This window comes from Podarcis bocagei, assembly GCF_964188305.1.
Source record: "Podarcis bocagei genome assembly, chromosome: 5".
In the NCBI taxonomy this organism is placed as follows: Eukaryota; Metazoa; Chordata; class Lepidosauria; order Squamata; family Lacertidae; genus Podarcis; species Podarcis bocagei.
The window spans coordinates 56,771,067-56,783,926 of NC_138129.1; the positions used below are offsets into that span (position 1 = coordinate 56,771,067).

The window sequence follows — 12,860 nt, forward strand, 5'->3', positions numbered from 1 at the left end:
TAGAAATATTGGTCTTTGAATTAGTTCTTTCTAATCTTTTTCACAGGTGGTTTAACTGCAGTGATATACACAGATGCTTTGCAGACTGTGATCATGGTGCTTGGAGCATTGGTTCTTATGTTTATCGGTGAGATGAAGATGGGATTGTGTTGCTTTATTTCTTTGGCTAATAGAATGACACATCTTGGAAAAAAAATGCCAAAAACCATCTGGGTTGATGTCGTCTCAACTTCTACATCAAAGTTTTTTTTATGAGAAGAGAAAACTGGACTTAAGTTTAGTTATATGTTTATTATGTCTCATCTAATATCTGCAAAAGCTCTGCACAATTAATATGGCTTGTTTATCCAATGTGTGGCTTGTTTGAGCATCTGAACCTAGCCTAGCAGATTTAACTATTTTGTATTCTGGCAACCAACTACAATGCAAAGATATGGTTTGTTGTTGGCTTGCAAAATGTGGCTTGTTTTGACTATAGTTTGGTGTCATGCCTGAACCCAACAACCTTGCTTACTTTGGGTTTGTCTGGCCACTTAAAGTGCCTTCCATGGGGGAGGGGGTAATTATTGGTAATCCATGGAGTCAAAAGCTTAAAGCCCTTCCTTCCAAACGCCTTGGTCCCAATCCAGCTTGCCCCTCCCCACAATACTATTCCCCAACACAAAGAAAACCATTAACAATTCATATTACAAATTTCACATCTGGTTTGACCCTGCAAAATGTGGCTGGAGGGGACGATGCATGGCTGGGAGGGAAATATGGATGGATGACATGAGCTTGCTGACTGGACTGTGGCCTCTTTCATTTTAGGCTTTGATAAAGTTGGGTGGTACGAAGGACTGCAAGAGAAGTATAGTAGAGCCATCCCCAGTGTCATTGTACCAAACACTACTTGCCACTTGCCAAGGGAAGATGCCTTCCACATGATGAGGGACCCTATCAATGGAGATATTCCATGGCCTGGACTTATATTTGGCCTCTCAGTGCTTGCTCTTTGGTGCTGGTGCACAGATCAGGTAAAGTAAATCAGATAAAGTAAATATGTCTTTCTTGCTGCATGTTTGATATATCACTGCCCTCTATAGGAGAGTTTTAGGACTAATTTATTGTGCTGGGATCAAAAACCCATTGGAATATTTCAGTCAAAATCAGCATATGAGATCTCTGTTTCCTTGTATTACAGCACGTAGGAATCATTTGCATTACTCAGATTCTGAGCACGCATTAAAAAATTCAGAGGCAGAATTAAAGCCTAATGTCACGAGAAAAAACAATGGGTGCCTTCAGTGCTAGTTGCACTTAGAGTAGGCCCATTAAAGTTAATAGACACAGCTAACTTAGGCTCACTAATTTCAGCAAACTAAAGAAACAGCCCTAACTCAGCCCTGTTACTTGAGGTAATGGGATGGAATACAGTGGTACCTCGGGTTACACACGCTTCAGGTTACAGACAGTTCAGGTTACTGACTCCGCTAACCCAGAAATAGTACCTCAGGTTAAGAACTTTGCTTCAGAATGAGAACAGAAATTGCGCAGCGGCAGCAGTGGGAGGTCCCATTAGCTAAAGTGGTGCTTCAGGTTAAGAACAGTTTCAGGTTAAGAACGGACCTCTGGAACGAATTAAGTTCTTAACCCGAGGTATCACTGTAAAAACTTTCCTTATAACCAGTCCGATTAACCATGCATTAATTGTATAGTACATTTAAAGCTCACAAATGGTCTTTTTAAAATCATAGATTAAAAGTATACATTTTAACAGGATACGTATTGTCAGGGGTTCAGGAGCAGAGGCAAGGGCAAGGGAGGAAACAGAGAGCGAGGGGGAGGAGGCAGAAGAAAAGATGAGTGATGACGACGACCCGAGATCTCCAAGTCTTTCCAGTGAATCAGAAGATTCACAGAAAGGAGCACCAGTGGTCAGGGCAAGGGGGGAGCCTAGGGGGACACCCCAGGAAGATAGAGCCAGAGGGGACTCAGAGGAGAGCAGTTGGAAATCGGGACCAGCGTCACAGCCAGAGAGCAGGGAAGAGGAGGAGCGCCAGAGATCAAGCGCTGGCAGCTCGCAACAGGGGGGAGGGCACGAGTCAGGAGTGGCCACACCTCCATCGGGGAGCGAAGAAACGGTCAGACGGAAAGTGGAAGGTTGGGCGCGCGCGCCAAGTTCAAATGCACAGGAAAGTGACGCAGTAGGCAGCCAGGAAAGGGAGCCAGGTCCTAAAGCCCGGCGCAAAGAGACAGGGAGTTCCGGGGGGTCGGCGTCAGAAGAATCCCGGAAGGAAGAGACCCCGGGGGGCAGAGGGACCCAGAGGAGAGCAGTCAGGCGGAAAAGGTGGAGCAGGGCCAGGATATTAAGTTGGTGCACAAGGGGCGGAGACTCAGACGGAGCTTCGCCGATCTAGCCATTAGACGTAGAGTTGCACGCAGCAGCTTGGGAATGGAAACTGTAACTCAATAAAGACTTTTACTTAATGACCGCTGGCTAGCGTGATCCTCTGTGAGCTAGGATCTTGAAGCAGCTCTGACACGTATGTTTCACATGTATTTAGGCAGCTTTTGTCTCTTAATTTGAGAAAGGTTATCTCTTGAAGATTCTTTACAAACCCTCTAGCCTAGCCTTCAGTTTTTAGCGACTGCCATTTCTTAACAATTTGGTCAAAAGATTGCTTTGACTATCTTGGTTCTCTTCCGTTTCCAAGAAAATGTGAAACAACCTGTGCAAAGTTTCCTTAAAACTAACTGGTTCTCCTTTCAGGTAATTGTGCAAAGGTCACTCTCTGCGAAGAGTCTCTCTCATGCTAAAGGCGGGTCTGTGCTAGGCGGTTATTTGAAAATCTTCCCAATGTTTTTCATTGTCATGCCGGGCATGATTAGCAGAGCTCTCTATCCAGGTAAGCTCCTGCTGGCTGTTCTAAGGCTACAAGTGCCCACAGGTGGCCATTTACAAGGAGGGTGGACAGCTGTAAACATGCAACTACCTACAGTAGGAACTCCCCACTCATATGGGGAGAGAAACTTTCCCAACTGGTCATTGGATAGGCAATAATATTGTATTTGCTAGCAATTTGCAGTAAATTTATAAGCAGCGATCACAAGGTAAACACAGTCATCTGCTGTCACCCTATATATGTATGGGTGGCACTGTCAGAAGTAATAACATTTGGGACAGGAAACGCATGGCATGGATCTCAAACACAATCTGAAAAGCATATGTCTGCTGCACACTTAATCACCCATAAATGTAAACAACAACTGCTTCCTCTATATCTCCTATAACTAAAACCTGCATTTCTTTATTTACTTGCTTGCTCCAGATGAAGTGGGATGTGTAGACCCAGAAATCTGTGAAAAGGTCTGTGGAGCAAAAGTGGGTTGTTCAAACATTGCCTATCCTAAGCTAGTAATGGAGCTCATGCCTGTAGGTAAGGTAATTCTATTCTCGTCGAGAGCGAGGTGGACCACATGTGCAAGCGTTGGCCTGCTGATGAAGTGGGCTAGTGCCTGGGTGGGCTGGTGAGAGTTCACTGGTGAAAGTTAACTAGGCTTTCCTTGTTGACTTCTTAGGACTCCGTGGCTTGATGATTGCCGTGATCATGGCTGCCTTGATGAGCTCTCTCACCTCTATCTTCAATAGTAGCAGCACCCTTTTTGCCATAGATATCTGGCAGCGACTCCGCAAGACGGCCACTGAACAGGAACTCATGATTGTCGGAAGGTCCTTTTTTCTTCCCCACACCTTAATTTGCTTATCAAAAATGCTCCCTGAGCAGACACTGCCCACAAACTGCCTAGTGCCCTCAGTTTCCCCTTATCTGCAGGTGCACCTAGTGCAGTTTCTGAAGAGGTTTCATGCCCACGATTATCAAACTTTCTTGCGTGCCCTCCTGTTAAGGTTCAGTTGGAGCCCAAGCAATGAGTGAACTGTGAACTTGTGAGATGCTGCAAAAGTCATAGGAAACATTCCACGGTGTATATTCCGTTTCCAGAGCCGCATATTCTGCTTCAGTTAAGAACTGAAAGCAACTCAAACTGAGCCACAAAAGTCTCTGATCCAAATCACTGAACCTGATCCCAAAGCAGATTTAGTTGGACCAAACACTCATGTCATTGCCCTCCACAGCTGGTGTCCTCCTGTCTCCATACCCAACTCTGCAGCTTGTGCTGTTGGCTGTGTGCTCTCCCCATTTCTGGGATTGCTCTGCAGCTGTTCAAGTGACTTCTGCCTGTAAAAAATCATGGCCGCCAGAGATGCCTCATCTCTGCGGGATGGGAGCTGTCCACGATCACTGCAGCAGCAGCATGTTTGCAGCTTTCCCTTAACGTCCTTTTGGTCAATGAAATGTACTCTCTGTTTGAAGTCTTGACAAAGCAGCACTTGCTGAGTTTTCCCCAAACCCCGTTGTGTCATGAGGGGGGAAATCCCCACCCCCCTTTCCATGGCTCCATAGAGAACATCAAAAATTAGGTTTGTCCAGTTGTGCAGAAGTAACATGCTTTGTCCTGCTCTTGCAGGGTGTTTGTCCTCATTCTCGTTGCCATTAGCATCCTCTGGATCCCCATCATCCAGCTAGCCAACAGCGGTCAGCTCTTTGACTACATTCAGTCAATAACCAGTTACCTAGCGCCACCCATCACTGCCCTCTTCATCCTAGCAATCTTCTGCAAGAGGATCAATGAGCCAGTAAGTACAGAATCAATGAGGAGGTGCGTATGAATAATAGCATCTCCCAAATGTCATCGTTTCATAGTTTTTCAGGGCAGACAAGACCATTCATTACGATTATATTGACTGACTTTCCCTTGAATGCAACAACTGTGGAATTTAGGCCCATTAGAGGACAGCATCTCTTTAAAAAAGATTCTCAGGGCTTTGATTACTGGTTTAACTGAAAGAAGTGATAAGGCACAGGAAGTGAGAGGGGGGAGCAGGGAGAAAAGAAGGGACTTCATAAAGATTCACCAAAACTTATTCTCTTCCCCCCCCCCACTGCTTAGAAAGTAATTCTTATTCAGAAACTGAATTTCCTTAGCTTTAATCTTCCAGTCATCAAATCTCCTTTGGTTTGAGACTTCAAGAGAGCTGAGCCGTATATAATTATGTGGGAGATCTAGCCACATTGTGAAATCAAGCCAAGTTTCACTTGTTTCTTTTTGACAAACTTGCTAAATAGACCCATTTCTGCAGAACTGTATGTCCTGGTATAACACCAGCACCTCAAGTTGAGGGGGACGCCATTTTTCTCTAAACCCACACAAGTGAGCATTCAGCAACCACCTTCTGGGGCTCAGGACTCAAACCCCAGGTGCCCCAGTGTGCAAGGAATACCAGTTAGGACTTGACTTCCTGAGGACCTTGGGGACTGTGCCTGTCCCAAACCCATAGCATTTAAGAGGATAATTTGAATAGGTATACTCCCTTCAAAGGGCAACCCAAACATTGACCAACTCACTTCAGGTCTTTGCCCCTTCAAACCCAGTTAAGGGTATTGGGGTGGGGAGTGGAAGGAAAGGGCTTTGTTTTTGTTTAAAGGGAATTTCAAGGAATAAAAAGAAGCAGCATGTTGTACAGTAAGACCAAACAAAAACAGAGATCTGTTATTCTAGGCTACTTGTAGATGTGCAGTATAATTTCCTGGCCTTTTAACCCATAGGAACCCATAGTTCTTTCATCAGTTTCCAACACCATCAGATTCCACCCCCCCTAGGTGAAAGCCATACATTTCATGCAAACTTAGGTTTTTCTATCCATTCAGTCCCCCTTGCTTGCTTTCCCTCCCCTCCCCTTCCCATGGGCACTCTTTCTCTAGCTCAGTAGAGTTCCACTGCTCTTTACATCATTGTAACTCCAACCACTCCATAAATGAACCCACACATACACAGCTACATAAATGTCATTTACATAGGTCTGTTGTTTACCCAGTGTGGTTTGGGCAATGGCTGCATTAATTCTGTTCGTATTCCAGCTAATTGTATAGCTTGACTGATGAAATTTACAGGAACTTGGAGGGGAACATTCTCACTTAATGCTGAAGAGCTAGTTTAGGACCTATCAATGTTTCTAGGGAGACTGGTAGTCAAAGCGAGAAGTGTCCTGGAGAAACTCCACCTGATAATATGGATGCGTTTTAATCTGGGTTCCAACCAGGCATGCTATTTTATCATTTCTGTGCTTGCTTTAACGAGTCCTTGCAATTTCAGCCCTATGTCCTGGGCACTAACTTGATATCTGATCCTGAGTTCATGCCCCAATGCTGTCAGCCTAATCCTAACTTCTCTTCCTGATCTGAAAGCCATCCTCTCCAACGTTGTAGCAGTGCAACACTATAATCAGTTCACTCATTAGTCTTTGCTGTCTTTTCAATGTAATTAGTCCCACGGGAGCCTCTCTAGAAGTTTCCACTGTGCTTCTGCAGTAATTAAAGGCTTGTAACGATGTGGGTTCTTATCTTGAAAATCTCTGCCAGGATGGAATTAGGGACCCCCGTTTTGTGTTAAGGACTCATGCGGTTGGTCCCACTCTTTGTATGCCTTTAAACATTAAACTACTGCTGTAGGATAAACTGTCCAAAAAGCTGTTCTGAAGGCATTACTTTAAAAAGGTAAATACATTGGCTCAGAGGCAGAGTGTTACAGTGGCCAAATGCTTATTGGTCTAGGGATGTGGGTTTTTTTGTTACCAGAACCAAGATAACTAGGTTAAGATTTGAAATAAGATTTCTAAGTCTAGGTATGGCAATCTTATATATTAGGTGACAATGACTCTCATAAACAAATACCTGTTAAAATTTAAATGTAGTACATATGTTTAAATTATAACTAAATATGTTTTTAGCCCTTCTCTCAATAAAGAACGAAGTTGGATCATGTTAATTTCCAAACTGGGATGTTTTAACAAAATCAGTAAGCAAGGACTGGATTTAACTAACTCATTCCACCAGTGGAAGCCAGCCCAAGGAATTCCACTAGCATAACAGGGCTTTCCCCAACTCTCCCCCCCCACACACACACTCTAACCTCCACTATGAAGGGACAGGAGAACCTGCAGAACACCATGTGTTGGTAGTGGAGACGCCTCCCTTGGGCAAGCAGAAATACTTGCACTGATGGAGCAATCTCCCAAACACTGATTTGAATCCCACCCCATATTTCCAACTCCTCCACTCAAATTTCATCACATCTCCCTACGTTTTGTTCCCAGGGAGCTTTCTGGGGGCTGATGTTTGGGTTAGCAGTCGGACTCGTTCGGATGGTTATGGAGTTTATCTACATGGCGCCCTCCTGTGGAGAGGAGGACCAGAGGCCAGCTCTGTTGAAAGATGTGCACTATCTGTACTTTGCTATCCTCCTGTGTGTACTAACAGCAGCTGTCATCATCACTGTTAGCCTCTGCACACCACCAGTCCCAGAGGAAAATGTAAGTGGCTTTCAAGGATGAATATTATTTTTGAAACAAAACAAAACACTAAAACACTTGCTTAGTTTTCCTTGTTGTACCTTGGACCCCTCAGTACTACTGTAAACTGGAAAGCCCTACAAAGAAGTCTTCCTTCTCAATGATCTTGCTTCCCAGGTATTATAGGGTTAAAAATCATTTAGACTCAGTGAGCACTGGAAATGGAGAGCAGGCTTCCATGCTGTGAGGACACTACTGGCACATCCTATCAAGTAGAGAGGCAGACAGTGGGGAAGAAATCATATTAGAATGGGCTGCTGAGGGGGGGATGTAATGGCTCTAATTGAACCCTCTCTCGTATTTCAGAAGAGACGGCATCAATCTTGTAAGCTAACAAGATTAATATTGTTGGAGCCTTGGCATTTAGAAAGAACATTCCATCCCAAAGTGATCTCAATTACATTGAACGACTGAGGTTTGGTAGCAAAGAACTTTATTTCATTTGCTGCATAAAACTGGTTTAAAAAAAAAGTTTTCTTTCAGTGAGTTCTTGAAGAGATGCTTTGAATACTTTCTCACAACTCTGGTTTTCCCAAAAGCAGTCCAATCCTGGTTTTACTGGGTCAGCTTAGTGAAGAATGGAAAGAGTTTTCCTCAATGAACAAAAGTATGGATCATATTCTCAACTGATGTGAATAGACAATAACCCATGGGGTCAGAGTGCCTGTAGCCCTCAGCTTTTCCAGGTAGCCTTCCTTCCAGGTGGCAGACAGCTTCAACTCCACTTAACTTCCCATATCAGAGTGGGGCTCTCAGAATTGTATGGCCTAGGGATGGTGAAGAGATTTGTCCAGGCTGCATTTTTCAGTGAGCTGGACTAATATGTAATCTGAAGCATAATTATCCTTCGGATTTTGCACTGGTCCAAATTTTAGAATGCAGGTTTAAAATACATATTTTGTGATAAAACGTGTACTTAAATATGAATATTCAGACAGATTAAAAAAAACCAAAATGTAAATATGTAATGGAACACATGCAAAACTGACAAGGACTGAAAAGAGAATGGGCCATTCATCCTAGCATGGCCACAAAGGAGTGATTAGCGAACCTCAGGCTGAAATGATCTCTTGAATGATCTCTTGAACCTATGCTCTTGAATGGATAAGGACCCTGGCTCATTGGTGCAGAGTTGAGTACAATCCTCCTGGAGTTTTATCTGGGAAAGAGTGACTACACATGGCCTCACAAAACTTTCTCTGATGACCTTCTCCTCTGACAGTAGCAAATGGACAGAAGAGGAAGGAGAGATTTGTATCTGGTGTTTGAGGAGTACCGTTAATGCACCAAGCTTTAAATGAATTACAGCCTAAAAACAGCAAGCAGAAGCATTTTTCCCTGCTGTTTTGGACACTCTCCCATCCCTGTGGTGATGGATGCTGTACCGCAAAACAAATATGCAAAGAATTTGTTTGGTATGCCTCAGAGTTCATATGTCTTCATTGTACATAGCCCATATTGTGTCATGTCGTCCTTGAAAACTCTGCAAAGGAGCTTACAATTAAATTTGAGACTGTGAAGCTGAAACGCAACTGCCAGATGCCAGATGGCATTTTGGAAGAGAAGGATTTATTCTAGTTCGACAGAGGAAAAAGGGGGAGGGAAAACTTTTTTAAAAAATCTTGACAAAGTTTCTTTTAAGGTTTGTCAGACGAGAACACGAGGAAGCGGGGAGTGGCAGTGGAGGAAGTGAGGTCACAAGAGGATAGCGGTACTGTATTAATTCAATTAAAAACTATATCCCACTTTTATTTATAAAATAAACTTGGATCAGATTGCAAAAATAGTAAAAGGTCTAAAAAGACAATGGGAGTCAGGATTATGTGGGAGTAATGGGGTTGGTGCAGACTCCCTTCCCCACCACTTCCTTCTCCTCACAATAACAATTAACTAATAGCAGCAGCAGCAGCAGCAATCACATCTCCCCTCCTCCAAATGCCCACAGAAAAAGATGAGTCATAACTAGCCTCCTAAAACTATAGTTGGACCCAAATGCACCTGAGCAGTGTATCAGGAGCCACCACTGAAAAGGCCCTTTTCAAGGCTATCACACCATTTACCTCATTCTACAGAGAGAGTACCAGGTGGGTTTCATCTGCTGATCTTAGAGCATGGACAGGTTGAGTCAAGACATTGGGGGCTTTAAATGGGGTGGGCTGTAGCATGGGGAGCAAGGGGGAAGAAAGATCCTCCCACTTCAGGCAGAAACATTTACCATGTTGCTTCCACTCAATTTTGTGGGATTCTCACTCAACCCTTATGGTTATTTGAATGTCATTCATTCATCAGATAAGAAGGTCCTGCAGCCACTGTACCTCTCAGCTTGTAGGTTTACTACTCCTTCACCTGCTCAGTGTAGTTTGTAGAACTCTAGTATGTGCTTGAAAAAAACAAGAGAAGACAGGCTAAGCAACTGATGGAGTAATGGGGTCTCAGGCTGGCATGATGGGCCTTTCAAAAGACACATGGTCTCTCTCCAGATGAATACATATAAACTCTAGTATGTCAGAAATAAGTGTCCTACACAAGCCAAAGTCATGATGAGCCTTGCCCATGAATCTGTTTCTTATCCAATAAGTGCATTTTAGAGTTACAAGCATTAATCACGCCTGCACTTAAATTAGTTTAAGTGTTTTTGTCGCTACTACTAAAACTATTTTATTTCATCCTAATGTATCTCTTCCCCTTCACTCACCAACAAGCCATTTGTGTTCAGAGGAAGAGGAAAATGTCTCCTGGATCCTTTTGTGTCCTTCAATTTCATTACATTCTAGTTAGATTTAATGAGTAACCAAAAGGGGAAAAAAAGGAAAGGAACGTAAAAAAGAAAGAAAGAAGCCCCTAAAAGGATTCTTCAGGAAAGATGAGGATCATCAAATCAAAGCAATTTAGCACAATGTGACAAGAAAGATTAGCCTTGCCTGATGCTCATCTTGGTTGAAAATAATTTAAATAAAGCTATAAATCTTCCAGAGATTATACAACTTTTTGTGTCAGCTGGAAACTGCCTTCCAGATTTTGTGCCTGAAATTCAAAGTATTAAAACTACTGTTCATTTATAAGTGACCTTTTGAGAGTTACTTTCCAAGTAGAGTAGTATGCTAATGGCATGCTATGTGCAAATGTATCTGTATTAGAACTCCCTACAACATTTTTGTTTTTTAGAAAAGCAACTTTAGGAGGGGTCAGTTTGGAGCAGAGAAGTGGGGAGGGGTGTGCTTTATGCTTCAACACAAGAGAGATGGGTGGCTTCCACATGAACTGGTGCTGCTTCCACATGCAAGTTTTTCACATGTTGCCATCCTCTTCAAAATACCCGGGAGGTTCCAGTTCTCTCTTCTGTTTTGTATATATAAAGGTTCTGTGTGCCACTCTACGATTCTATGATTTTATATTATCGTGATTCTGGGAGACAGCGAATCACAAGGTACTTACTTTTGAGTAGACATGCATCAGATTGTGATGTGCCTTTTTAGTACGAGTTGCAGGACAACCTATCCCCACACAATTCATGTGGCTAAAGCCATGCTCCTTTAAGCCCTTCTGTGTCAATCTTGCTAGGTCTAAAGCAAGCAGATGCATAAGCTAATGATACACAAATATTCTGCAACTTCACACCTTTGTTTTTGATTTGCAAATTACCCAGCTTGCCCGACTGACATGGTGGACTAGACACAGCAAAACAGATGGAAAAGACTTGGAGAGCCACACCTGCCCAAGCACAGAGATGATTTCCTCCAAGAGAGAGAATGATGTACCGGTAGATACTGTTCAGTCAGAGAATGGAGATTTAGTATGTAAAGAGCATGGAGGTATGTTACCTGTTTTCTCCTGCCAGTTGTGTATTTTTGTGTGCGCACAATATACATAGGACATCCAGGGTCCATCAACGCCAACAGATGACTAGAAAGCTTGCTCCATAACCTTGTGTCCTCTGCTTAGTATAAGTGGTTTGCCAGACTAGACAGGCCATGGTAGATAGGTGTAACTTTCTGCTCATGATATAATGTATAGTACTTTTTCCTGATTTCCTCGCCGACGTGGGGATCCAGGGCACAGTCCTTCAATGGTTGCGCTCGTTTCTCTCTGGTCGGGGACAGAGGGTGGCGCTTGGGGGGGAACTGTCATCCCGCCACTCCTTGGTGTGTGGAGTGCCTCAGGGTGTGATTCTCTCCCCGATGCTTTTTAACATCTTTATGCGCCCCCTCGCCCAGCTTGTCCGGAGTTTTCGGCTGGGCTGCCATCAGTATGCTGATGACACCCAACTCTATCTGTTGATGGATGGCCATCCTGACTCGGCCCCAGACACACTGATCAGATGCTTGGAAGCTGTGGCTGGATGGTTACGTGGGAGCCGGTTGAAGTTAAATCCTTCGAAGACAGAGGTCCTCTGGCTGGGACGGGACGATATGGGATTGAGGGGGCAACTCCCATCTCTTGCGGGGGTGCAATTAGTGCCAGCACCGTCCGTTAAGAGTTTGGGTGTAATCTTCGATACCTCCCTCTCCATGGAGGCGCAGATTGCAGCTATAACAAAGGCGGCATTTTTTCATCTCCGCCAAGCTAAGCAGTTGGCTCCTTACCTCTCTCGCCCTGACCTAGCCACTGTGATCCATGCGACGGTCACCTCCAGACTGGATTATTGTAACTCGCTCTACGTGGGGCTGCCCTTGAGACTGACCCAGAAACTCCAGCGGGTGCAGAATGCCGCAGCGAGACTCCTTACGGGGTCTTCGCTGCGGGATCACATTCATCCGGTGCTATACCAGCTGCACTGGCTCCCGGTGGAGTACAGGATCAGGTTTAAGGTGCTGGTTTTAACCTTCAAAGCCCTACACGGCCTAGGACCCTCGTATCTACGGGACCGCCTCTCCTGGTATGCCCCACAGAGGAACTTACGGTCCTCAAATAAAAACATCTTGAAGGTCCCAAGCCACAGAGAGGTTAGGCTGGCCTCAACTAGAGCCAGGGCTTTTTCGGCTGCGGCTCCAACCTGGTGGAATGCTCTGTCACAAGAGACTAGGGCCCTGCAGGACTTGACATCTTTCCGCAGGGCCTGCAAGACAGAGCTGTTCCACCAGGCCTTTGGTTAGGGCACAGCCTGACTCCCTCCTTTGGCAATCTTTACAATACTTTAGTTTATGGTTGCCATCAATTTTGATTTTAATTAATTCTTATGATGTTTTTATAATGTTGCACTATTTTAGTGTTGTTAGCCGCCCTGAGCCCGGCTTCGGCTGGGGAGGGCGGGATATAAATAAAATTTATTATTATTATTATTATTATTATTATTATTATTATTATTATTATTATTATTATTTTATGGTTGTATCTTTTTGTAAACTGCTTTGGGGGTTTTAAAATCAAGCAGTGTATAAATGTTATGAAATAAATAGGGAGAGAAATGTTC

The 12,860-nt window shown here is 44.0% G+C and overlaps 1 protein-coding gene across 3 annotated transcripts in view; it reads left to right on the plus strand.

Annotated features, from left to right (window-relative positions):
- The window catches only part of SLC5A9 (solute carrier family 5 member 9), a 36,052-nt gene that overhangs the window by 17,930 nt on the left and 5,262 nt on the right, over positions 1-12,860 (plus strand). For 2 of the 3 annotated variants that reach the window (XM_081193165.1, XM_081193166.1), the window contains exons 7-14: positions 47-127; positions 811-1,016; positions 2,753-2,888; positions 3,312-3,419; positions 3,562-3,712; positions 4,510-4,678; positions 7,196-7,411; positions 11,097-11,262. In XM_081193165.1, the coding sequence (XP_081049291.1) occupies positions 47-127; positions 811-1,016; positions 2,753-2,888; positions 3,312-3,419; positions 3,562-3,712; positions 4,510-4,678; positions 7,196-7,411; positions 11,097-11,262 (1,233 nt within the window). Of the gene's footprint in view, positions 1-46; positions 128-810; positions 1,017-2,752; positions 2,889-3,311; positions 3,420-3,561; positions 3,713-4,509; positions 4,679-7,195; positions 7,412-7,756; positions 7,880-11,096; positions 11,263-12,860 lie in introns of those variants that run through there. The other variant, XM_081193167.1, reaches the window with a different exon arrangement.